The sequence below is a fragment of the Chionomys nivalis genome, chromosome 7, assembly GCF_950005125.1.
Source record: "Chionomys nivalis chromosome 7, mChiNiv1.1, whole genome shotgun sequence".
In the NCBI taxonomy this organism is placed as follows: Eukaryota; Metazoa; Chordata; class Mammalia; order Rodentia; family Cricetidae; genus Chionomys; species Chionomys nivalis.
The window spans coordinates 76,781,688-76,807,608 of record NC_080092.1 but is presented as its reverse complement, the minus strand read 5'-3'; the positions used below and the strand labels follow the sequence as shown (position 1 = coordinate 76,807,608).

At 44.3% G+C, this 25,921-nt stretch overlaps 1 protein-coding gene across 2 annotated transcripts; it reads right to left on the bottom strand.

Annotated features, from left to right (window-relative positions):
- On the bottom strand, positions 1-17,678 carry Cbx1 (chromobox 1). Of its 2 annotated transcripts, none has more exons than XM_057776688.1 (5): positions 17,478-17,678; positions 6,740-6,916; positions 6,056-6,233; positions 5,116-5,210; positions 1-1,551 (listed from the first exon to the last, which is right to left on the bottom strand). In XM_057776688.1, the coding sequence occupies exons 2-5, from the start codon at positions 6,877-6,879 to the stop codon at positions 1,407-1,409; spliced, it is 558 nt and encodes a 185-aa protein (XP_057632671.1). In that variant the 5' UTR covers positions 6,880-6,916; positions 17,478-17,678; the 3' UTR covers positions 1-1,406. The 2 variants fall into 2 exon arrangements, with proteins under 2 accessions (XP_057632671.1, XP_057632672.1); XM_057776689.1 differs by having other exon boundaries at positions 6,740-6,913.
- Between the last annotated feature and the right edge of the window lie 8,243 nt (positions 17,679-25,921).

Below are 25,921 nucleotides of genomic sequence, written 5' to 3'. Positions count from 1 at the left end.
ATTATAAATCTATAGTTTTATTAAGACAAAAACTGACAGTATGGTATGAAGTTTACATTTAAACAAAATTTTCACATATATCTAACACATGCTTTAAAAGATTTTACAATGTAGTCCTAAATGCAGGTCTAGACAATACTAAAAATTGATGGATCTCATGATTCAAGACAGGATCTTTGACATCAGTTAATCCGAAGATCTTGTATTTTTAAATGAACCACTACCCCAATATGAAAGTTAATCTCCTGAGACCAGGGCTTGTGAAGTCATTCAACCCTTAATTGACTCAATGGAATTTGTGCTGTCAGTAACTGAACCTGCCACAAGCAGTTTCAGGGTTCATAGCTGAAGAAAAAAAAAAAAAAAACCCAAAATAAAACAAAAACCAAAACTAAAAAAAAAAAACCAAAACAACAACAAAAAAAACCCAAAAATAAAACAAAACACCACACCAAAAAAACAGAGGCTCCAAGAGTTTCCACCCTAAGAGCGCAGGCCCTCTGCTCCCACCTCCCATAGGCCCTCCTGCAATACTTGAGCCAGTGGCTTGGATGGACAAACTGATATTGTAACTTCGTAATTAGAGAAAGGTCTTTTTCTCCAATTTCAGGAATTAGCACCTCTAAGGCAGAATGATCTGCCTGCTTATACTCTCCAATAAAATTGTCCCTCCTCAGTCAGTTTCCACCTTCAAATGGCAGCTTTGGTAACTTGGGAACTGGCTCTGTCCTTTGTGGGCCACAATGAGCTCAGGTAGGGAGCACCTTGGCTATAGGTTTCAGCATTCACAGATTTTTTAAGTCTCTCAATCCTCATTAATGGTGCCAATATAATTTTTTGAAAAGGCAAAATATTGACATAGAACCAATTGATTAGTTAGCTGTTCTTTCTACTGTTTCACCATTTCCCCAATCAGGTCCCAAATTTTAACCAAAATGATTCCACCCATCTCCCTTCCTCCCTGCCCCAACCCTCCCACCCCTAATGAATATACCAGTAATAGCCAAAAAACTACACACATGCTAGGCTGTAAAAATGCAGTTAACACTATTGGGAAGAAGGCTGTGGGTTGTGGAGATGCTCTTTGAAGATAGACAGTATCTTTGCTCTCCCACACCCCAGTTCTGCAGGTTTTGTCCTTCATGGAAGGCCCTCCGCTTTCTTAGCAAAGCGCAGAACGGGTTGCCTTGAAACACTTACCCCTTCCCCTCCACTGGGATGGGTGTGCAAACTATACAGCTTGAAACGAGTTAAAGCACTTGGGCTGCTGCAGGGCACAGAAACTACGCTGGCTCTTCAAAGGACATCTTCTCAAGCCACCTCTACGGCGTCAAGACAAGTAGAACTCCTTCCCTCCCCACTTGGAACCCACAGTCGAAGGTGACAGGGGCTGGCACTCAAGAGGGCTAATTCTTGTCGTCTTTTTTGTCATCATCCTCTGAGGGGTAGGAATGCCACGTGAGCCTTTCCTCATAGAAGGATATGACAACCTGTGGGCACTTGACATTGGCTTCCTTGGCAGGGACCAGGTCAGCCTCATCAGAGTTTTTCCTGCAGAACAAAGCACAAAGAAACCTTGAGATCAGCTGCTGTGGTCTCCTAATTCGGATCACCCAGGGAATAGGGCCTTAGAAGTCTAAATTTCAGAAACAAACGAGGAAAACAGGACGCAAGCTGCATTTCCTGGGTGGATTTTGTCACACGATACCCTCAAAGATTTCCCTTTCTCCTGACAAAAATCCCCTCTAGGGGTCTTTGTCAAAAGATAAGTCACCTGATTCAACTAGTTCTTTGGAAAAGGTCAAAGAAAGCTTAATTAGCATTCAGAGGGTGGATGGGAAGCAAAACTATATCCCAGCCCGTGCACACGGCTTTCTCTTTGTAAGAGGACGACTAATACTGATCGGGCACAATCCTGCTCACTCATAACATACTGTTTAACACCACCACATGCCACCCGCACACTATCGCCATGTATTTTAAAATAGTGCTCCAACATGAGAAGGTAGAAAACAAAGGTACTGTGATGTAATTCTCTATTGTTTTCCCAAATTTTCATAGCCTAAAAATCTGAAAATGGCATACATTATAGTAACTAGGAGTAAACTCCTATTCATTTATCCTCAGGTCACTGGGTCTGTCCCAGACAGAGGCAGCAGCATGGGGCAGGCAACAAATACCGGCAGAATCTGACACAGCACCACCTCAAACCGGAACAAAAACAAGACTCCAGAGTCACAGGGAACCAAGAGAATAAGCCAATATGGTTAAGCTTCCACAAGAAATACCAAGAAGCCTAGGTGGTAGTGCCCCAGCACTTGGGAGGCAGAAACAGGTGGACCTCTGTGAGTTTGAGGCCAGTTTGGTCTACAAGAGCTAGTTCCAGGACAGGTAGGGCTATTACACAGAGAAACCCTGTCTCAAAAACCCAAAAAATACCCAAGATGGTGGAAAATGTACTTAAATCCTTATGGGGTATCTAACCTATAACTCTCTTTTATAGACAGGTACCTCCACTTTCCTAGAAAATCAGGTTATAATAAAAATAATAATTTTATGTGTATGAGTGTTTTGTCTGAATATATGTTATGTACACCACATGTACGTCTACACCCCTGGAGTCTCTGGAACTGGAGTTAGATAAAGTAGTGAGCTACAATGCGGGCACTGGGAACTGAACTTGAGTCTTCTGGAAGAGATTATACAAGTACATGGATGTGGTATTAGGGATGGAAGCTAGAGTCACATGTATGCTAAGAAAGCCCTCTACAACTATATCCTGAGCCATGGGTGTAAACATACATCACTTTTTGCTGTTGTTTGTTTGAAATAGGGTCTGTCAGTGGTTCTCCACCTTCCTAATGCTGTGACCATTTAATACAGTTCTTATTGTGGTGACCTCAAGCATAAAGTTACTTCTTTTGCTACTTTGTAACATGATTTTACTGCAGTTATGAATTTTAATACAAATATGTTTTCCAATGGTCTTAGGTGACCCACAGACTAAGAACCACTGCTGAATGTAGTTCTACAACTTGATATGTAGACCGGGCTGGCCTCAAACTCAAAGAGATCCACTTACCTCTACCACTGACTGCTGGGATTAAAGGCATGGACACACCTGGCCATGTGTAACTTTTTTTTTTTTTTTTTTGGTTTTTCGAGACAGGGTTTCTCTGTGGTTTTGGAGCCTGTCCTGGAACTAGCTCTTGTAGACCAGGCTGGTCTCGAACTCATGTGTAACTTTTTAAAGCCTTGGGTTTTTAAATCAACATTCAATATTTTAGAGGTGAGGGAGTAGATGCTAGGAATTAAAACATGGGCCTTGCACATACTAGGCAAGCCCTCTGCCAGTAAGTCAAGTTCCTATCAAAAGGTTTGGATTTGTTTTCTGTTTTTGTAGGGTTAGGGATTAAAGCCACAGATTTTATGTGTCAGCCACACCCCTAGCCCAACACCCAAATCTTAACTTTAGATACAGCAGTAAGATAACCAATGCCCACCTGGCAGTGGTGGCGCACGCCTTTAATCCCAATATATGGGTTATTACAATATATGGGTTATTATGCAATATATGGGGTATTACAGCTGGCTCTTAGGTGTGTGTGTGTGTTTACAGAGAAACCCTGTCTCGAAAAAAACCAAAAAAAAAAAAAAAACATCTTGCTGGCACATGCCTTTAATCACAGCACTCAGGAGGCAGAGGCAGGAGGATCTTTTGAGTCCAAGGCCAGCCCAGTCTATAAGAGCTAGTTCTAGCACAGGCTCCAAAGCTACAACTTCATCTTACTCTAGGTCAGGCTGGCCTCCAACTTTTGATACTTCCATTTTATCTGAGTACTGGGATTATAAATGTGTAGAACCACACCCCAAAAAATATGGAGACACTCCTGTGACTCACATTGGTCATTTACAGGGCAAGTGTATTTTAGCTAGACTACTTAACATGTCATATTATTCAGTTTTTCTTCTATAAGTTAGAAGAAATAAGCTAAATAAGGGTCAGAATCAGTAATACTGAAGGAACACACAGGAAGAAATAGGTGGTTAGTTAATTATAACCCAGGTCTTCTTTACCTGTATTGAAGTTAACAAAACCTCGTCAATCATTATCTAGGGAAGAGCCACCATAGATACCAGTTCAGAGAAAGTTCTAGACCAATCAAAGGACAAAGCCTTGACAATCCTATTTTAACTGGCAATGGCTTAACACTTACTCCTCCTAGTCCGTCAAGGTGGCATGTCCCTGTATCTCAGCACAGTCAGGGGCAGGAGGATTTCAAGCTCAATGAAAGCCTAGGCTAGAGTAAAACTGTCTCAAAAAGCAAAAATCAAACAAATGAAAACAGTCAATTACTTTTACCAACTTGAACTCCTCTTCACTACTGTTTGAAAGTACTGTTATGTGCTGCTTGACAATATTCTGGTCAGAAACGGACTGCAGATGAAAAATTTCCCATTGCTAGTGAAACTGTGGTTCATGCTAGTCACAGAAACCTACTACTATGCTGGCAGCACATAAAACAGCAAATACAAGCATGTTCAGCAGGTGATACTGGCTAGCGCTAACAAACTACCTACTGTTTCTCCTTAGACCAAGTCAGCACTATCACACTAGTATTTATAACAGAGAAGCAGGCTTACATTACGCTCAGTAACAGTAAACAGTCGAGGCTTTACTGACCCCTGCTGGCTGATTTTGAAAATTTAGAATCTTCAAACTAAATTCTATAAATTCTTTCCTAACCCTCAAACAAGAACAGAATCCTGTTTATGGGGTCAGCCTGATCTTTACAAAGGAGGTGGCAGAGAAGGAGGGTGATTCAATCACATTTCAGAATTTTCTGTTTTACTCCACAGAACTGAAATGTGGTTCCTCTCCATAGTCTCTCCAACCTACAGACAGGGAAAAAAAATCTGTAAATCCTAAGGGCCCCTACCTGTAACTCATGAGTCCAGGTTTGTAGTCAGGTCGAGGTTCACTATCGAAGGACTATGTCATCTTAAAGATTTCACACCTGGGCGACTGGAATTTCGAAGGTCCAGCTCTTTCCTCTGGCATAGAACAGATGGGAGAAGGAAAAAACAACCATACAGAGCCACTGGTAGACTCACCATTTCATCAGGAACATGAGTTCTCCACTGGAGTCAGTAGCTCCAATAATCCGCTCAGGCTCCAAACCCCGGGCAAAGCCTCGTGGCTTTTCTGACTGTAAAAACCAGATGGGCAGAACAATTTTATTAGCATATGGTTATATGTTTCTTCAAAGGTAAATTACTTAAGATACTAAAGACAAAACATCTATCTTATATCTTTAGTGATCAAAACATTGAAAATGATCTATTGACAGGAAATGAATTCAGTTGCTGTCATGAGTCTCCAGTAACTGCTACATGTTACCATTCTTTTTTAAAAAGATGATTTTACTTATTTTATGAGTGCTCTATCTGCATGTACGCCTTTATGCCAGAAGAGGGCATCAGATCCCACTATAGATGGTTGTGAGCCATCATGTGATTGCTAGGAGTGGAACTCAGGACTTCTGAAGAGCAGTCAGTGCTAAGTTAAAGCCCCTGCCTCATCATTCTTGTGCCATGGATAAAAAGATTAAATTAGATCACTTTACAAGAGTAAGTACCAAATCCTTTTTGTTGTTCTTTTGTATGTTCACTGAGACCCAATCTCCTGTAGTCCAGGCCCTTGTCCTTGATCCTCCGTGCTAGGATTACAGGTATGTCTATGGTTGGCCCCCCAAATCCTTTAAAACATTAGCTTATTTCTGAAGGACAGAGAGGACATGCATGACTGCTGAGATTCAAAGGGAGAAGAAGTTCAAGCATGGTAGCTCATAACTGTAATCCCAACACTTAGAAGGCTAAGGAAAATTGCCACAAGTTTGAGGCCAGCCTAGGCTACTATGCAAGACCTTATCCAAAATAAATAAATAAAAATTTAAAAGAAAAAGAAGGGGAGGACAGGAGAGAGATGAGGTAAGATCAAACTGCTGGAATGATCTGGCCTCTGGCTGGAGAAGATTCCTATTCCAAGTCTCACCTCTTCTTTCTTCTTCTTTGGTTTGCTTTCTTCCCCCTTATCTTCCGAATCAGAATCAGCTTTGCGCTTGCCTCCCTCTGATTTGTCTGTCTCGTGAGCTGTTTTCTGTGACTGTAGAAACTCAGCAATAAGGTCAGGGCAATCCAGGTTCTCTTCTGGCTCCCATGTGTTGTCCTCACTGAAATCAGCAAGGTAACAAGTCATGCTTCCACTTACGTCAACATTTTTAACTAAGAGAAGAGCCAGTCTTGAAAGAGAGTTAAATGATAATGAACAGCTGATTTCTCTTCAAGATTAAGAACTTTCCTAGTAGGGGAGGGTACAGACCAAAAGGCTTAGAAATTTGCCTTCTTCAAGGAAAGACTACTTTTTTGAAAAAGTGGGCCATCTGCTCCTCGGAATCACTGTCGTGGACTGGTAAGATGGCTTAACTGGAAAAATGAATCATCCACCAAGCCTTAAGAACCGACTCTCATCCCAGGACTTACATGGCACACATGCACACATACACAAATGTAACAAAAGCCTGTCATATACTATAGTATTCTGCATATAGATCCTTCCTCAGTAGACTATCAGCTGTGGAGGTCAGGACTGAACCAAGGTATACCCACCACAGATGAGGTAACGAGCATATCAGGACTCCTCAGAGCAAATGAACTGACTTGTGTCAATGAAACTTACTCTGAGAAACCCTTCCATTTTAGAAGATATTCCACTTTGCCCTTGACAACTCGTCGATCGAGAACTTTTTCCACTACATATTCTTCTTCCTCTTCTTCTAGTACCTCCTCCACTTTCTTCTTGTTCTGTTTTTTTCCCATAGCACCCGCCAGCTTTCCGGTGTAAAGGGTGACACTGCTAAAATTACAAAGGAAATAAAGGCCATCACATCGGGGCACACGTACTGGATAAATCCTGGATAGCGAGGGAAACCATAGGTGATAGACACTGCTTAGAATGCTCTACTTACCTCCATTTCACAACCATGTTTTGAGGTTTGCAAAGAAGTTAGCCACAATTATTAATTTCACAGCAAAATTAATGTCCTTTCTGGGCAAGGACTTAATATGAAGCCCAAGCTGTCCTCAGCTTTCTAAGTGTTAGAATTATAGATATATACTACAATGAGTGGAAGGATTTATTAATTCTTATATACATTTACAACTTTTATACTAAGTCTAAATTTATATTAAAACCTAATATCCCTTTGCCACAAAATACTATGTCGGATCAGCTATATATATTTAATTATCTGACTTTTTTTTTGGGGGGGGGGCACAGACGGACAGGATCTCAAATAGCCCAGGCTGGCTTTGAACCACTGATCTGGTCTCTACCTTTCAAGTACTGGGATTATAAGATGTGTGCTGCCATGTCCAGCTAAAAAGTCCCTTTGTTTTTCACTTCGCTTTTCTTGAATGTCACCATAAATTCACAGCTTAAACTTAAAAAGTTCTTTTACTACATTTACTTAGTATGTACATGGGTGTCATGAGGTCAAGGAACAATTTGTGGGAGTCAGCTCCATATGGTTCTTGGGCTTGGCTAAGCTACCTTACCCAGGTTGGCCTGGAACTTGAGACATAGCAGAACATGACCTTGAACTTATGATCCTCAGTCTCTTCTTCCCTGAGTGCTGGGATTATAGGTATATACCACATCCACCTATATGGTGCTAAAAGATTGAACCCAAGGCTTTGTGAACTATACAAGAAAGGCAAGAAAGCACTCTGTCAACTGTGCTACAGCTTCAGCTAACTTCCATTGCTCCCCTTTGGCAGTACTAGGAATTAAATCATGGGTTTCAAGAATGCTAGGCATTAAGCTACAGCCCTAAATCATTGTTTTTTTTGACCTAGTTTACGTTATAATTTATTTCTAAGACTCAGGCCTGCTTAGAAAAGGCACCAGAATAGCTGTTTATTTAAGCTGAGTATTGTAATAATTTAGAAAATAAGCAGGGGACAGGAGGAAGGTAGCTATCACAGACACTGCATAGTTCATCTTCCTTGAGGCAAGACAACTTTGTACCATTGGTTCTCCTCCCACCTTCACACGGGTTCCACATAAAAAACAAGCCCATCTGGCTTGCACGGCGAGTGCTTTACCTTGGAGTTTTATTCTTTCCTAAAACATGCTTTGGGCTGGAGAGATGGATCAGCAGTTAGGAGTCTAGAGGACCTGGGTTCAGTTTTCAGCACCAACATGGCAGCTCACAACTGTCTGTAACTCCAGTTCCAGAGGATCAGACACCCTCACACATACACACACTCAGGCAAAACACCAATACAGATGAAATAATTAAAAACAACAACAAACCCCAAGCTTAAACACATGAACACAACACACACCCACACACATAATTATATATGGGTGAAACAGCTTGTTCTTTTTTTTTTAAATATTTATTTATTTATTATGTATACAATATTCTGTCTTGTGCGTATACCTGAAGGCCAGAAGAGGGCACCAGACCTCATTACAGATGGTTGTGAGCCACCATGTGGTTGCCGGGAATTGAACTCAGGACCTTTGGAAGAGCAGGCAATGTTCTTAACCACTGAGCCATCTCTCCAGCCCCAGCTTGTTCTTTCATGTTGAGACGTTGAAGTTGGTTTTGTTTGATGAAAATCCCCAAATGTGGCTGGGGATACAGGTCAGTTGGTGGAGAGCTTGTCTCACATGAATAATTCCTGCATTTTACCCCCAAAACTGGGCATGGTGGTGCACTAGTACGTGTGACCATAGCAGAAGAACCAAGGAGTTCAAGGTTATTCTTGTCTATATAATACCCTAACTCAGGAAACTCATGGGGACACACACACACATTTTATATACACACACACATTTTTTTTTCAGGCCCCCCCCCACCCCCCAAACAGGCGTTCTTTATATGGCTTTGGAGCCTGTCCTGGAATTCACTCTGTAGACCAGATTGGCCTCTAACCCACTGAGATCCTCCTGCCTCTGCCTCCCGATGCTGGAATTAAAGGTATGTGTCACCACTACCCAGCTTATATTTTTTCTAATATAAAAATTTTTAATTCCTGCCAGGTGGAGGCGATGATACACTCCTTCAATCCCAGCACTCGTGAGGCAGAGGCAGGCAGATCTCAGTGAGTTAGAGGCCAACCTAGTCTACAAAGCAAGTTCCAAAATAGCAAGGACTGTTACACAGAGAAACCCTGTCTCAAAAAACCAAAAAAAAAAAAAAATTTAGTTCTCTATAAATCTCTTACCTTTAGTATATTCAATTCTGATATTTTAGTTTTTTTTTTTCTTAAATCATTTTCTTCCTTTCTTTTTTTTCTGAGACATTGTTTCTCTTTTTTTCCCTGGCTATCCTGGAACTTGCTCTGTAGACCAGAGCAATATCCCATTTCCCAAAACATTCTTGGGTGCCATATTATAAAGTGTTCAGAATACCTTTAATGGTAAAAGTGCCCAAAAGCCTTAAAATTACCAATTTGTGTCAGTAGATGGTGCTGTAACATATCACAGTAAAACAAAATTGGCTAAAATCTTAGAAATGAATGATCAATTATCCAGAACAAGATAAAAAGAATGAAGCAGATGGGCCAGGTGTAGAGGCACAGGCCTATAATCCCACAATACAGGAGGCAGAGGCAGGGGAATAAGAAGTTTAAGGTCAACGTGGACTAGATTGAGGATTCTGTCTCAATCTCCTCACCTCCCCAAAGGAACATGGCAAACAAACCAAGACAAAGAAAGAGCACTGTTCTGCATTAGTTTAATACCCCAATCTGGGGATAAACTGTTATTACCAGGGTCCTTGGACAACGTTTTACTATATATGTAGAAGCTCAAATTCTAGATATTGTGCTGAATTCTAGAGACTCAAGAAAATAAGAAATGATCCCTACCTTTCTGAAGCTGAATGTAAGAAAACAAAGGGCAACTTTTCCAGAGCTCAGAGGTAATCTGAACTTGACAGTATGCTATCCAAGAATGTTTTGGAAAACTGGGCTTGGTAGTATAATGTTTAGCTTGTACATGAGTCCTTTGGTGTAACTCCCAGCAACGGAGAAAACAAACAAACAAATAAAACCATGCACAAAAGTGCCTATAATTGCAGGAGGTTTAATAGGAAAGGCAGGAAGGTTCCAAGTTATTGGCAACCTGAGCTATAAGAGCAACACACACACATACTAAAAGAATTTTTAAAAATTATTGTGTATGATGTATGATAGATATATGTGGGTGCATATACACCACAGTTTGGATATGATGGTCAAAGGACAACTTTCAGGAAGCTGGCTTTCTCCTTCCAACATACAGAGTTTTTCTCTATAGTCCTGGCTGTCCCAGAACTCTCTGTAGCTCCTCCTGCCTTTGCCTCCGGAGTGCTGGGATTAAAGGTGAGCGCCACCTCTGCTTGACCCAATGAAAGTTCAAAGGATGAAATTCAGATCAACACTTTTGCACAGCAAGCACTTTTACTCACTGAGCCACCTTGCTGCCCCTCTCTCCCACCCCAGGATTTCTGTGTTGCCTTGGCTGTCCTGGAACTCACTCTGTAGACCAGGCTGGCCCCGAGATCTGCCTGCCTCTACCTCCCAAGTGATTAAAATTAAAAGCACGGGTCAAAGAAAGAACATTGTAATTTTCTCACAGACCTTCCCAGGGGCCAATTATATATACAGAAGAGGGCTGGCAGACTTGAAGACCTTCGTTCCACCTTCAAATCCCACAAGGTGGCAGGAAGAGAACCAACTCCGGACAGACTGCCATCCATGCACCAGCATGTGCATGCATGTATGTGTATACATGCACAAACACAATAAATACAAGTTTAAAAGTTTTATGAGGAATAATGCTTGCTGTTTTTCTTTCAGGTAGAGATTAAATCTAAGACCTTGAATATGCTAGGTTTTAAGCATTCTATCACTGAACCACATCACAGCCGCTTATTTTCAGACACTCTTGCTAAACTGCCCAGCTGGCTTTAAACTTGAGCTCCTCCTGCCTCTGAATCAGAATAGTTGGGATTGACTGTGTACTACATCTAGTTCTTAATATATGTGTCTGGTATTATATTTACTGATTTATTTTGTGTGTATGTGTAATAGATACAAAATTAAGCATTTTGTTTGGCTTCTGAAGTTTGTATTAACTATTCAAAGAAATAGGAAAGGCACAAGAAACCTGTGAAGCTATTGTAGACACAGGTTATAGTTGACAAAAGCATGGGCAAAGGCTGGGGAGGGATCTCAGTTGGTAAAGCACTTACCATGCAAGTATGAGGATCTGAGTTGGATCTCCAGACCACTTTTAACACAGGCACAGGGGTGTGTGTTTCTAATTTCAGGGCAAGGGAGGCAGAAATGTGTAGAGCTACCTAAGAACCTCTAGGACATCTATATGCAGACATACAGCTACACAAAGACAGAAGTGGTAGGGTCCATCTGTGATCCTAGAGATAGATCTTCCAGATGACTTGAGTTGGGCTCTGTAACTCTAACTCCAGCTCCAGGGGATCTGACACCTCTGGCCTCCCCAGGCACCTGCATACATTCACATGCAGACACACAGCTACACAAAACCAGAAGTGGCAGGGGGCATCTGTAATCCTAGAGACAGAACTGCTAGGAAACTCACCGGTCAACTAGCCTAGAGTACAAAGCCTAACAGAAAAAGAGATCCTGCCTCAAATAAGATGGATAGAGTCCAACCACCACATGCATTAAGGCGCATGCACATACACACACACACACACTTTTTTTTTTAAACCCATTAAACTGCTGGGCGTGGTAACACATACCTTTAATCCCAGCACTAGGAGAATGGGGGGCAGAGGCAGATGAGTCTCTTAAGAGTTTGAGGACAGCCTGATCTACAGAGTTGAGTTCCAGGACGGCTAAGACTATACACAGAGAAACTCTGCCAAGGGAGGAAATAAAGTTACTGATAACTGTGATCCTCCTATAGTGGATGCTAGTAACTGAGGGTCCTCTAAAAGAACAATATACTTTTTTTGGTGACATGTAGCCTTGGCTGGCCTGAATCTCAAGAGATCTGCCTGCCTGGAGAGATGGCTCAGCGGCTAAGAGCATTGCCTGCTCTTCAAAAGGTCCTGAGTTCAATTCCTAGCAACCACATGGTGACTCACAACCATCTGTAGTAAGGTCTGGTGCCCTCTTCTGGCCTGCAGGCATACACACAGATAGAATATTGTATACATAATAAATACATAAATTAAAAAAGAAAAAAGAGATCTGCCTGCCCCTGCCTTTCCAGTGCTGACGTTAAAGGTGGCATGACCCACTGCACCCATTACAATACACATTCTTAACTGTGAATGCAGATGTGCACATGTGGAAGTTTGAGGACAACCTGGCTAGAGTTAGTTCTCTCCTTCAATCTTTGTTTTCCTGAGGCTAAATTTCTTGTTTCTTCATGCTATACTGTATTACCCAGGCTATTTGGCCGCCTAGCATCTGGACAATTCTTCACTCCATCTCTCATCCTGCTGTAAAAGGTACTCGGGTCTGAACCATTTTACTAACTGAGCCATGACATTTCCCAGCCTCTTAGACCTCCATTCTCAGCATTCAATGGTATGCACAAAGATGCTTGAACTCTTCTTTTGTTTTTTGAAACAGGGTTTCTCTGTCTAGCCTTTGCTATCCTGGAGCTCCCTTTGTAGATTAGACTGGCCTCAAACTTAGAGACACCCCCCCACACACACACCTCTGCTTCCCAAATGCTGGGATTAAATGTGGGCCGCTACCACACCACACCCCACCAGATTCTTGAACTTTTTTTGTTGTTGTTGTTTTGTTTTTTGTTTTTCGAGACAGATTTCTCTGTAGCTTTGGAGCCTGTCCTGGAACTAGCTCTTGTAGACTAGGCTGGCCTCGAACTCACAGAGATTTGCTAGCCTCTGCTTCCCTAGTGCTGGGATTCCACTCTGCGATTCTCTTAACAAGTGCAATACAGACTCTTTTTGCATAACAACCATACCGAGGTGGGACAGATGGCTCAGCAATTAAGAGCTCTTGCTGCATTTACAGAGGATCATCTGAGTTTGCTTCCTAGCACAACTGTGTAACTCCAGCTCTAGGGGATTCCTCTCCTGGCCTCTGCAGTATCCCCACGTACACATACCCACACTGAGCTACAAAATTTCAACAAACAAACAAAATCTCAGGGCTGGAGAGGTGGCTCAGTAGTTAAGTGCACTGGCTGCTCTGCTCTTCCAGAGGACCTGAGTTTAATTTCCAGCACTCACAAGGGGCATATAACCACACCGTATTGTTTCATTCAGTCAGAACCCTACAGTTTCTTCAAGACCTAGCCTAAATGGTATTTCTCCCATAAAGTTCACCCAACCTAACCAAATATTTCTCCTTCCCTTGGGATCCCCAAAACATTTTGTTTCTATTTTCTCTCAGAATTCTGAGCCCTGTGCAAATTATGAACATTGTATGCCTAATAAAGAAAGATGTTTCAAAACCAAATAATCAGGAAATCAAAGTACAAAGCTGTCAGCTTTTTAGGAGTGACAATCAAGAAACCAGAATTGAAAACAAGGACAAGGTATCTTTGCTATAATAACTGGCAACTACACACCAGTAATCAAAACAGAAATGAAGGCACACACAGTAGTACAGTATGCTTTGGTGCCAGTCACATTTCCAAACTGCTTTTAGTTGGCTTTTGATTTGGCTGTTTGTGAAGCAAATGTTTTCCAGATGCAAATCTGGATGAAAAACAGGAACCATGTACACGTTAAGCAGGGGTAGTAGTTTGTTTTTGCTTTTTGAGCATGGTTGTGGGAGCAGAATTGGCTGGAACGGATTAAATCCAGAGCAAATCCACATGCCCCACCCCCACCCCCCTGTTTGTGCCAGGGTCTCAACTCTGTAGCCTAGGTTGGCCTCAAGTATGTGATTCATCTTTTTACCTCCGACACCTGTATTTAGTGTTAGTAGCAGGGATCACAGGGACAGAGGGTAACTTTCAGAAGGTAGGTCCCTCCTTCTAATATGTCGGTCCTGGGATCAAACACAAGTTATTAATCAGGCTTTGTGGGAAATGCCTTTTCCCACCAAGTTAGCTAGAAAGTCTAGCCTGTTTTTTCAGAAAGAATATTATTTTATAGTCCAGGCTGGCATGGACTCATTATTTAGACCAGGCTTTCTTCAAACTTGAGGGAAGTTTTCCCTGTGCAGCTTCCTTCAGCCGTAGCTACCCTGGAACTTGCTCTATAGACCAGGCTGGCCTCGAACTCAGAGATTTGCCTACCTCTGCTTCCCAAGGGCTGAGAGATTAAAGTCATAAACAAACATCGCCTAGCTGACATTAAGGATTTTGTAGTACAGCTCAATGACAGAGCACATGGGTTTTGAAGTTCAATTCAGCACACTTTCACCACCAGAAAAAGAAAACAAAAACCAGCCCAACATTCCCCAAATTTAATCTAGAAGCTTGTAGAAGCTGTAGAAAGCTTGCCAAACTTGGATGCAGTTCAGTGTGCCTGTTTGCCTAACATGTAAAAGGCCCTGGATTCAATTCTTTAGATTGCAAAAAGTAAGCAAAGACACACATATATAGGTGGTACATACCTATAATCTCAGTTCAAGACCAATCTGGGCTACAGAATGAGTTTTAAGCTAATATGGTACATAGAAAAGAAAATCTACACATACCAATTTCTGCTAGGTCTAGTTCCCAAAATTTAGAAAATGGGGCTATCAAGTTGGTTCAGTGGGTAAAGGTTTCTGTCTTAAAAGCCTAACAGCCAGAGTTCAATCACCAGAATTTGCCTAACAGTACAAGAGGAGGCCAAAGTTGTTCTTTCATCTCCACAAGTGTATCATGGCACACTCCCTACCTCACTTTAAAAAAACTAAAACAACAGAGTGTGCTGGTGTACTTAATTCCAGCACTCAGGAGACGGAGGCAGGGAGAACTCTGAATCTGAGACCAGACTGTTGTGTTTACCAAGTTCTAGAGCTTACTTAATTCCAGCACTCAGGAAACAGAGGCAGGGAGAACTCTGAATCTGAGACCAGACGGTTGTGTGTATCAAGTTCTAGGATATCAAGCGATACAGAGCCAGAACCTGTCTCAAAATATAAAACAATAAAGACATAAATATAAAAAATGCCTTTAATCCCAGTAGTTGGGGGGCAGAGGCAGCAGACCTCTGAGTTCAAAGCCAGCCTGGTCTACAGGGTGAGTTCCAGGACAGCTAGGGCTACAACAGAGAAAAACAAAAAGGGCCTTTTACTCCGAAAGAATTGTCCAGAGGTAATCCCAGCACTTGGGAGGCAGAGGCAGGTGGATCTCTGTGAGTTGGAGGCCAGCCTGGTCTACATGAGCTAGTTCCAGGACAGGCTCCAAAACCACAGAGAAACCCTGTCTCGAAAAACCAAAAAAAAAAAAAAAAAAAAAAAAAAAAAAAAGAATTGTCCAGAGGGCTGCAGATGTAGTTTAGCAGGTAGAAGTGCTCCGCATGAAAGTCTGATGGGTGAGTTTGATACCCTGAACCCATGGTAGAAGAATGAACTTCTCAAAATTATCCCGTACACCCATGTGCACATACAGTATTTTACCAATTTTAATGTTATTTATAAAAGAGTGACCAATCAGAAAACCAGAAGTGACTGAAGATCTCCCATCATCACAAATCTTTACTAAGGAGCAAGTGGTTTCAACATGGGGGTTTCCCCTAGGCCTTGACCTCCCTGCACGATTGGAGTCTTTTCAATATACCACTTTTCATATCTAGCTAGAAAGCATCCAAGGACGGGCACAGGCACTAATTTATTGATCGCAGTCATACATCTATCCCAAAACCTTAGATCGTCTGAAACTATTCCAAACTGCTGACATGATTCTTAACCCAAAACGGGAGAGGATACCTTATGTTCTAGTAAAACTCATTCTTTTTTCTTGGTGTTTTGAGACAGGGTTTCTCTCAGAGATCTACCTGCCTCTGCTTCCTGAGTGCTGGGATTAAAGGCCTGTGCCACCACCACCCAGCAGTAAAACTCATTTTTAAGAAGTATTCTGAACACAATTCAGTGGCAGATAACTTGGGAAAAGTAAGTTCCATATTTCATATACTTTTTAAAAATTTATTTCATTTGCACTGGTATTTTGCCTGCATGTATGTCTGTGTGAGGGTGTCATGGAGTTAGAGACAGTTGTGAGCTGCCATGTGGGTGCTGGGAATTGAATCCAAGTTCTCTGGAAGAGCAGTCAGTGCTCTTAACCTTAGCCATCTCTCCAGCCCTCATATCCTTTTTTTTTTTTTTTTTTTTAGTAAAAATAGTATTACTGTGTGTGCCAACGCCTGCTTTTGTGGGTTCCTGCCATATCCTCATGTGTAGGTCGGAGGAAATTTTCTGGAATAGGTTCTTTCTTTCCACGTTTACCTGGGATCCAGGGGTTAAACTGAGGTCTTTCGGATTGGCCAGCGAGAGCAAACACTTTCCATCTGATGAGTCTTGCCTTTTTCTTACAGTCTCCCAACTCACACTACAGACCCCTTTACTAGGCAGAAAGCGGCCCCTTTACTGGAAGTCAAGAAGGTTTTGAACTTCTGACCCTCTGCTAAGATTACGTGTACATGCCACCACACACCCAGCCAGTTATGTGGTACTGGAGACTGGATCCAGGGGTCTGCAGTCCACTAGGCATACACTCTGCAAACCAAGCTACCCCCCCCCCCGAAGCACCCCCTTTCTCTTCCTATTTTACACGATCATGCTCTGGACCTCCACTTTCCTTAACCCAAGAACTCCTTTACACAAGGTCAAGAAAATGTCCGACCCCTCGCTCCCAGATTTGTTCAACAGATCTCTTCTCCATTAGCACACCTTGAGCAGTCCAAGCCCCCTTGTCCAAGTTTCCTGGAAGTTACTTTTTCGTGACCCTAGCAAGAGAAATTCCTCCGATAGTGTCAGTTGGACTCAATACCCTCAGGTTCCCTTTCTTTCCTCCGAGCGCTACCGGGATTACCCGCGGCTGCCACCGTGTCCGCTTTCTCGGGTTACATTTCTAAACCTTTAGTGGACGAAGAGTGATCCGTGCCATGCACACTCAAAGCGCCAAGCCTGTCCCCTTCTCGAGGTCCTAAAGTTTTCCTTCTCCCGCCCAACTCCAGAGTCGCTCACTGGAGTCGAACAATTCCGTCCAGCTCGTGAAGAGCTGACCCAGCGACGGCTGGGCTCTTCAGGAACCACTTGACTCCCGGGCTCTGGATCCGCTGCCCCGCCCTCTCCAGACTCCCGCAACCCGCGAGCTCTGCGCGGGAAGCGGACTCGTCCGGCGCTGGGCCCGGCCGCGCCCCCAACTCCTCTCGCTCCAGTCTTCCGTTCCCGGCCCTCGCCCGCCCGCGGCCTCCCGCCGCCGCCGCCCCCCCCCCACCTCCAGCCCGCCTCTTCACCTCGTAGCAGCGCCCGAGAGTCCGAGAGGAATCGGTACCGCGCTCTTAGCGCGTGGCGTCGGGCGGCCCGAGGGAGTAGCGCCCAGAGGAGCAGAAAGCCGGGCGGCCGCAGTCGAACGCCAAGCTGAAGCGGCGTACCGCAGGCCCCACCAGCGGCCCTCCCCTCAGCCGAACAAAAGAGCCTCTCACTCTGCGCTGCCCGCCGCCTGCACCGCGCAGACGCGATGACCCGCCACACGGCATCATGGGACTCGGGGGGGTCCAAGACTACAAGTCCCAGAGTGCCGCGCGAGGCTCGAGCCGCCCGCCCCACTTTCAAAGGCTGTCGGGCGTTTTCGTAGTTTTGTTTTTCTTTTAAACTGGCAAGGCGGGGTCGACTGTAGTCTAGAAAGTTTGTGGGTAGTGGTGGGGTTTTGTTTGTTTCATAACAGGGTGGGTAGCCCAGCTGGCTTCGAACTCGTGGCCTTTCTTTTGCCTCAATTCAAGATTACAGGCGTCCGCCACTATTCCTTAGTCAGTCTATCCAGAACTCCTGTGTTTGGAAACTAGCCCCTTGATATTAGATCCGGAAAGCCATTTGCCTCTGGGCAGTTCTATAATTAACAACCTCTGCCATTAAAAGATAATCTTAACTGCCAGGTGAGGTGGTGCACAGCTTTAATCCCAGCACTCTGGAGGCAGAGGCAGGCAGATTTCTGTGAGTTCGAGGCCAGGCCATCCTGGTCTACAAAGCGAGTTCCATAACAGCCAGGGCTACACATTGAATCCCTGTCTTGAAAAAAAAAAAAAAAAAAAAAAAACCTTAACATATTCGTTGCCTGAGATTTATCAGATCTCCACCTTTCAGCAATGTCCTGCAAACCCTGTATCTTTTATCTCCACCTCGCTGAGGTTCCTACTCCTCAGCCTTGAATGAATCACTTTCCTGATCAGAAAGCACTAAGTTGGTACTCATCACTGGCACTTCCTGAATTTTCTTTTCCTTTCCCTCTCTCTTCCCATATCCGTTCTCTCTCCTCTCCTTTCTCTCCCTCCTTCCCTCTTTCTATTTTTGTTTTGTTTTGGCTGTTGTTATTTATTTATTTATGGTGGGTGGACAGGGTCTCAAGGAGGCCCTGGCTAGCCTTGAACTCGAGTCTCCTGCCTCCATTTCCTAAGTACTGGAGTTACAGGTATGTGCCACAACATGCAAAAATTTCCCTTTATTGTCTGTGCCAATGGGTGACTTTTATGGGGACTCCTCCATCTCCGTGATACCCCTTATCTAGCTAATTAAGAAAAACCTATGGTTGTCATTCGTGTGTGTGTGTGTGTGTGTGTGTGTTTGGGACTGGGTTTCTCTGTAACTTTAGAGCCTGTCCTGGAACTAGCTCTTGTAGACCAGGCTGGCCTCGAACTCACAGAGATCCGCCTGCCGCCACCTCCTGAGCTCTGGGTTTTTTATTTATTTATTTATTTATTTATTTATTTATTTATTTATTTATTTATTTATTTATTTATTTATTTATTTTGGTTTTTCGAGACAGGGTTTCTCTGTGGCTTTGGAGCCTGTCCTGGAACTAGCTCTTGTAGACCAGGCTGGTCTCGAACTCACAGAGATCCACCTGCCTCTGCCTCCCAAGTGCTGGGATTAAAGGCGTGCGCCACCACCGCCCGCCCAGCTGAGCTCTGGGTTTAAAGGCGTGCGATGTGCCACCATTGCCTGGCTTATAGTTGTCATTCTTTTTTTTTTTTTTAAGATTTATTTATTTATTATGTACACAGTGTTCAGCCTCCATGTATGCCTGCAGGCCAGAAGAGGGCGCCAGATCTCATTACAGATGGTTGTGAGCCACCATGTGGTTGCTGGGAATTGAACTCAGGACCTCTGGAAGAGCAGTCAGCGCTCCCAACCTCTGAGCCGTCTCTCCAGCCCCGGTTGTCATTCTTTAACGAGTGTCCTAGTGAGGCTTTCAGTTGGGTCACTGCAAACTTTTGAGCTGTAAACTCCAGTTAGAATGGAGACACTCCCTTCTATGGCTCACCATGTCCACAACACCCCGTAAAACCCTTGGTATGTGTTGCTGGCATTCACATGTATTGTTTTCCTCACGGGATTAAATGAATAAACGAGATTTCCTCCTCCCTCACAGAAAACAGAACTGATCAGACTTTCCAAGGTCAGGTGTGATGCTCCCTGCCTCTTAATCCTAGTACTCAGGAGACTGAGGCAGGAGGATTGCTATAAGTTTAAGAGCAGCTTAAGCTACGTAGAGAGTTCCAGGGCAGCCTAGGCTGCAAGTGGGAGCCTGTCTCAAAACAAAACAAAACAAGACAATGACAACTTTCCTGTCAAAAAACAAAGGAGAGAGAGAGAGAGAGAGAGAGAGAGAGAGAGAGAGAGAGAGAGAGGTAGGTTTAGCTCAGCAATACCATACACAAATTTATTTAAAAGAGACCAATTCTTCCTGAAAATATTTGGGTTGAGCCTCCAAAGATAGGCAGCAATCCATCTATTCTGTCCTGATGTATGCTCTGGATAACTTGGAAAGTGAGAATGTTAGTGCTACTTTTAGCTTTGCTTCATCTTGTCTTGGTGCTAGGGATCAAATCCAGGGCCTTGTGTCTGGTAAGAAAGCACTTACACAGGCCTGGGGAGACGGGCCAGAGGTTGAGGGCCTTTGCTGCTCTTCCAGAGGATCTGAGTTCTGTTCCCACCACCCCCAGTGTGCTTCCCATCAGCCTGTCATTCCAGTTCCAGGGGAGCCAACTCCTTCTGACCTCTGCTGTACACACACACACACACACACACACACACACACACACACACACACACACACACTCAGGCACATAGCATCTTACTCCCGAGCGCCACTCCACTCAAAACTTAAGACATTATCATTGAGTATGTACCCCAGCGCTAGGAGTCCTGGCTTCCTTCCTTCTCTTCTTGGCCCTGAATCTGGAACCATGTGCAGAACAAGCCAGCACTCTCTAGCTGGGCACTACCCGCAGCCTCTCCAGTCGAGGTGAAGGGTTTTTTGTTGTTGTTGTGTTTTGTGTTTTGGCTTGTTTTAGTGTCAGGGTCTTCCACACAAATTCCTTGCCTTGAACTCTGCATCGTACCTCAGCCTCCCTGATTGGTTCTCACAGTCTGCGCTGGTGAATACGTACCTCAGCCATTTGTCCCAGGGCTGGAGCACCAGGTTCAGCGCCAGATAAATTAAAAAATAAAAAGGAAGGACATGCTTGTTCCTAGGTGCGTGTGGTGGAGGAGGAAGTTTATTGTAGATAAGAGAGAGCGAGGCCAGAGGCAGAGACATTTGGGAGAGTGCAGAATGAACATGACCCTGAGCCATGTGAGGAGAAGGGGAAGGGAAAGAAGAGGAGAGAAAGAGGAGGAGGAGGTGGAGAAAAGAGAAGAAGGGGGGGCAGGTTCATCAGCCAAGGGGCAAAAGTTAACAAAATGGGCGGGTAACAAAAAAATGGCTAGGGGAAGGGCAGCCCAGACCCTGGGCTGGAGAACTGGAGAGCAGGGGGCGGGGCGGGGGAAGGGTAAATAGTAGGGTCTGTCTGCCTTATTCTGTAACAGGTCAGGACTGAGGGATGCTGGGAGAACCTGGAGGCCAGGTCTGTTTTGATATGTTAAATTGGGTACCTCAGCCATTTATCCGGGGTTTGAGGCTCAACAGGCACCTTCTCCCCCAGCCAAGCTACGGTAAATTCTTGATTGGAGGTGGGAATTATAATCCCAAATTTATTGTATTTCCAATAGCCAAGTTATGTTCCTGTCAGCATCGAATGCTGCCACCCCCAGGTCCCTACGTTAAGCTGAATTCCACTCTTCATGTAAATGCACTGGCTGCTCTTCCAGAGGATCTGGTCAGCCGCACCCACGTGGCTGCTAACAACTGCCTGCAACCCTAGTTCCAGAGGGTCTGACAACCTCACACAGACATGCATGTAGACGGAACACGAAAGCACACAAAATAAAACATTAGTTAATTAAAAAAAAGAAAAGAAAGCCAGGTAATGGTGGCACACGCCTTTAATTCCAGAACTGGGGAGGCAAAGGTAGAAAGATTTCTGTGACTTTAAGGCCAGTCTGGACTACAAATTGAGTTCCAGAACAGTTAGTGAGTTTGTGAGAACTCACACAAATGTGCCTGCCTCTCCCTCCCTAGTGCTGGGGTTTTTTTTTTTTTTTTTGAGACAGGGTCTCCTGTAGTTTGGGCTAGCTTCTGATTGTGGCCAAGAACTGTTGGGTCTCAATCTCGAGAGGAATCGCTGAGGTGCCTATAAACATGGCAGAGCAGACAGTGGTATCGAGGTCTCTCTGCATCCCTCAGTACCTACCTGTTACGGGGCCCTCGTGACTGGAACACCACCTACCCCCTTCCTCTTCCCCCAGCTGCCCTGCCCTATATAATGAAGTCATTTTGAATACTTGATCTTTTCGTCTACCCTTTTACCCTTCAGACCTTTTACCTGTGCGTCTGTTGTCCCCCACCCCCCACTCCCATGGCTCAGAGTCACACCTGCTCTGGACTCTCCCAGACACCTCTGCCTCTACTCTCCCTTTCATCTACAATAAACGTCCTCCTCCACCAAACCTAGACGCAGCCCTGTCCCTTCCTTTTTATTTCTTTTTTACATCCAATAACCTTGAATTTCCATTCCTGCAGCCCCACCCTCTAAAGAACTGGGATTACTGGAGTTTGAGCCCCCAGCCCCAGTTTGGTTAGCTCCCTGAAATCCAATTGTTAAAGATTTATTCACTCTGGAGTTAACAATGTAGTCTCTTATAAAACATAATACCATTGCTGGGCGGTGGTGGCACTCAGGAGGCAGAGGCAGGCAGATCTCTGTGAGTTTGAGTCTAGCCTGGTCTACAGGAGTTCTAGGACGGCCAAGGCTACACTGAGAAACCCTGTTTCGTGGGGTTAAAAAAAAAGCAAAACAATGTGATATGTTTAAGAGTTTCAGAGACGTTTCTTCTTTTTCATAGCTTGTGGTTTGTTTCATTTTTCTCATCAGTTCCCTGATAGTTGAGTTTGATTAGAATATGTACTTTTAAGTCCCATACCTCTGACTTTGATTAGTTTGGTTTTTGTTTGTTTGTTTGTTTAAATGGTGGGGTCTTGGGGCTGTAGAAATAGCTCAGCAATTAAGAGCATCGTCAGTTCTTCCAGAGGTCCTCAGTTCGGTTCCCCCACCCACATGGTGGCTCATGGTGCTCTCTTCTGGTGTGCAGGTGTATGTGCATATAGAGCACCATATACATGGAATAAATACATTTAAAAAAATTGTGGGAGTCTTTTGCAGCTCAGCATGACTTTTTTTTTTTTTTTTTTTTTTTTTTTGGTTTTTCGAGACAGGGTTTCTCTGTGGTTTTGGAGTCTATCCTGGAACTAGCTCTTGTAGACCAGGCTGGTCTCGAACTCACAGAGATCCGCCTGCCTCTGCCTCCCAAGTGCTGGGATTAAAGGCGTGCGCCACCACCGCCCGGCTCAGCATGACGTTAGAACTCTAGTTCAGCCTCCCCGGTACTGGGGATTATACATGTGTCACCAGGCCCAGCTTTTAAAATAGATTTTATACACAAAGGCTGGAGATATTTTTAACATGTCTGCATCTTGACTGTGATCTGCGTGAAATCTTCCACGGTATCATGTTTCTGGTGTTCAATATGTTTTTAAAAATAATTTATTGGGCTGGAGAGATGGCTCAGTGGTTAAGAGCTCCGCCTACTTGTCTAAAGGTCCCAGCAACCACATGGTGGTTCACAACCATCTGTAATGAGATCTGGTGCCCTCTTCTGGCCTGCGGGCATGTATGCAGGCAGACTACGGTGTACACAATAAATAAATAAATAAATAATAATAAAATAATTTATTTATTTTTATTTTATGTGCTTTGGAGTTTTACCTGCATGTGTGTCTGTGTGAGCGTGTCAGGTCTTGGAGTTACGGTCTGTAGTGAGCTGCCATGTGGATGCTGGAAACTGAACCCTGGGCCGCTGGAAGAGCACTCAGTGCTCTTAACCGCTGAGCCATCTCTCTAGCTGCAATATGTTTTCCGGTGTTTTGAAGTTTGCATTGTTCCAGTTGTTTGAGGCTGTGGTTGTTATTTCCCAGCATTTATTGTATAAGGATTGGCCAGCTCCAACGGCAACAGTTGAAAACTTTCTAGGCAAGGTGGCAGGCGCGTATAATACCAACATTTGGGAGGCAAGAGAATTATGAATTTCAGGGCCGCCTGAGCTATGTAGTAAAACCCTAGTCAAAAAAAAGAAAAGACAAGGGAAAAAGATATTTGAATGCAGAGTTGGCCACGCAAAGGAAGACAGAAATATTACTGCCAATAAGAAAATATCTTTCGGCTTGGAGAGATGGCTCAGTGGTTAAGAGCACCGCCTGCTCTTCCAAAGGTCCTGAGTTCAATTCCCAGCAACCACATGGTGGCTCACAACCACCTGTAATGAGATCTGTGCTCTCTTCTGGTTTGCAGGCAGAGTACTGAGAATACTGTATACATAATAAATAAATTAAAAAAAAGAAAATGTCTTTCATGCAAAAAATTTATCTTTGATCATTTGTTGTCTATAGTAAGGAATCTGACAACTTACTGAAAGTTCTCTGATGACATCAGTGATGATAGTAACATGATTTTATTTTTTTTTGGATGGGATTGGGAGATGGTTAAATGGTTAACAGCATTTGCTGCTCTTGCAAAGGATTGGAGTTCAGTTCCCAGCACCCACATTTGGGTAGGTCTTCTGTAACTCTAGTTTCAGAGGATCTGATGACCTCTTCTGGCCTCTGTGGGCACTGCACACACAAGCTGGACCTATAACTCACGCAGCTTCATATACAGACACATAAGTAAAAACAAGTCTTTAAAAGGAAGCCACCACTTGTTAACTGGGCATGATGGGGCACACCTGTAATCCCAGCACTTGGGTGACTGAGGCAGGCGGATTGTACATTTTGAATCTGAGGTAATCTTGGTCTACATAGTTAGTTCTAGGCTAGCCCAGGTTAGATAACAAGACTTTAATCTTAAAATGAAAGGAGAGACAGATGGGAAGGGAGAGGGAGAGTACTCTTTGATGTTCGGTTTTAGCTCAGGAGTATTTGCAATTGTTAGAGCGGGCGAAAAACACCCTTTTCCCAGTGATATGCCTGTGCTGGGCTAGATTCTCTTCATATTCCAAAGCCATAGAGCGTGAAAGAGAAACTGGGGTGGCAGGGGGAGGTTTTGGGACTTGAGAAATGATTTCTGCTCTTGAATGGGACCAGGGTTCAGTTCCCAGATCTCCACAGGGTTTCCAACCATTTGTAATGCCAGTTCCAGAAGAGCTGAGTTCCTCCTTTACCCTGAGGGTTCCAGGTAGGCACCCATACTTACAGGCAAAACACTCATACACAAAATAAAAACAAACATTTATTTTTGGGGTGTGTATGGGTGCATTTGTGTATGCCTCGGATCCACTGGAGTTGGAGTCGCAGGAATTGTGAGCTGCTTGATGTGGGTGCTGAACTCATCTCTGGATGAGAAAAACAGTCTTAAGTTCTGAGCCATTTCTTCAGCCTCTGTTGGGTTGTTTTTGAGTCAGGGTCTTAGGTAGCCTGGGCCAGGCTGAAACTCACTATGTAGTTGGCAATGGCCTTCGGTTCCTGCCTCTACTTCCAAGTGCTGGGGTTACAGCTGTAAAATCATCTCTTTAACAGATCAAGAGGGTTTCTGATTGTGTTTCGAGATTGAGCCTTACTCTGTAGCCTTGGTGGCCTGGAACTCACTATGTAGCTTTAATCTTCCAAGTGTTAGGATTCCAGGCGTGGGACCCTTCCATTGCCTTAAGAGGAATTTGCTTGTCACCAGAGTTTTTCATCAGCTTTTTCTTGCTTACTAACTGCGTGCTCTTGCTTTGGGCTTGTCTCGGGGAGTCACTGTGAGTTGTCAGCCTTCTTGTCTGTTTTTTTGCTGTGACTTTTCCAAAACTAACTCGAAGTGCCCTTGACGTTTCAGCTGGGAAACTGCAAACTCCGAGGTTCAAAGCGGGACCCTTTGGACATCTTAGAAAGGACTGTCAGGAATGTGGGGAACCGTCCCACACTACTGACAACCGTGTAAAACCCTTACAGACACCTCGGATCCCAAGCTACTCGGGGGGGGGGGGCTTTAATGATGCTCCTTGAGTGCTGATTGGCGCACCTGACAGCGGTGGGCGGGACGCGGACCTGAAGAGAACCCCAAGGGGTTTCAGCCCTCGCGCCCCACCTCCCGCACCCCTAGCGATTTCCGGAAAGATCAGGATTGCAGCCCAAGTCTGGGCGGGCCGGAGAGCCGCCTCTGATCGGCAATCGCCACTGAGAACCCCGGGCTGCAGGGGTGGGGCGTCCTGGACACTCAGGATTGGTCCGTCGGGAGCCGCCTCCCGTCGTGCACCGGGGCGCCGGCGA

Coding starts and splice junctions, on each gene's coding strand:
- Cbx1 (XM_057776688.1), bottom strand. CDS start 6,879: ATGGGAAAAAAACAGAACAAGAAGAAAGTGGAGGAGGTACTAGAAGAA. Junction 5,211..6,055: donor CAAAGAAGAAGAAAGAAGAG/GTGAGACTTGGA, acceptor TGGTTTTTACAG/TCAGAAAAGCCACGAGGCTT. Junction 1,552..5,115: donor CTCATGTTCCTGATGAAATG/GTGAGTCTACCA, acceptor TTTGTTCTGCAG/GAAAAACTCTGATGAGGCTG.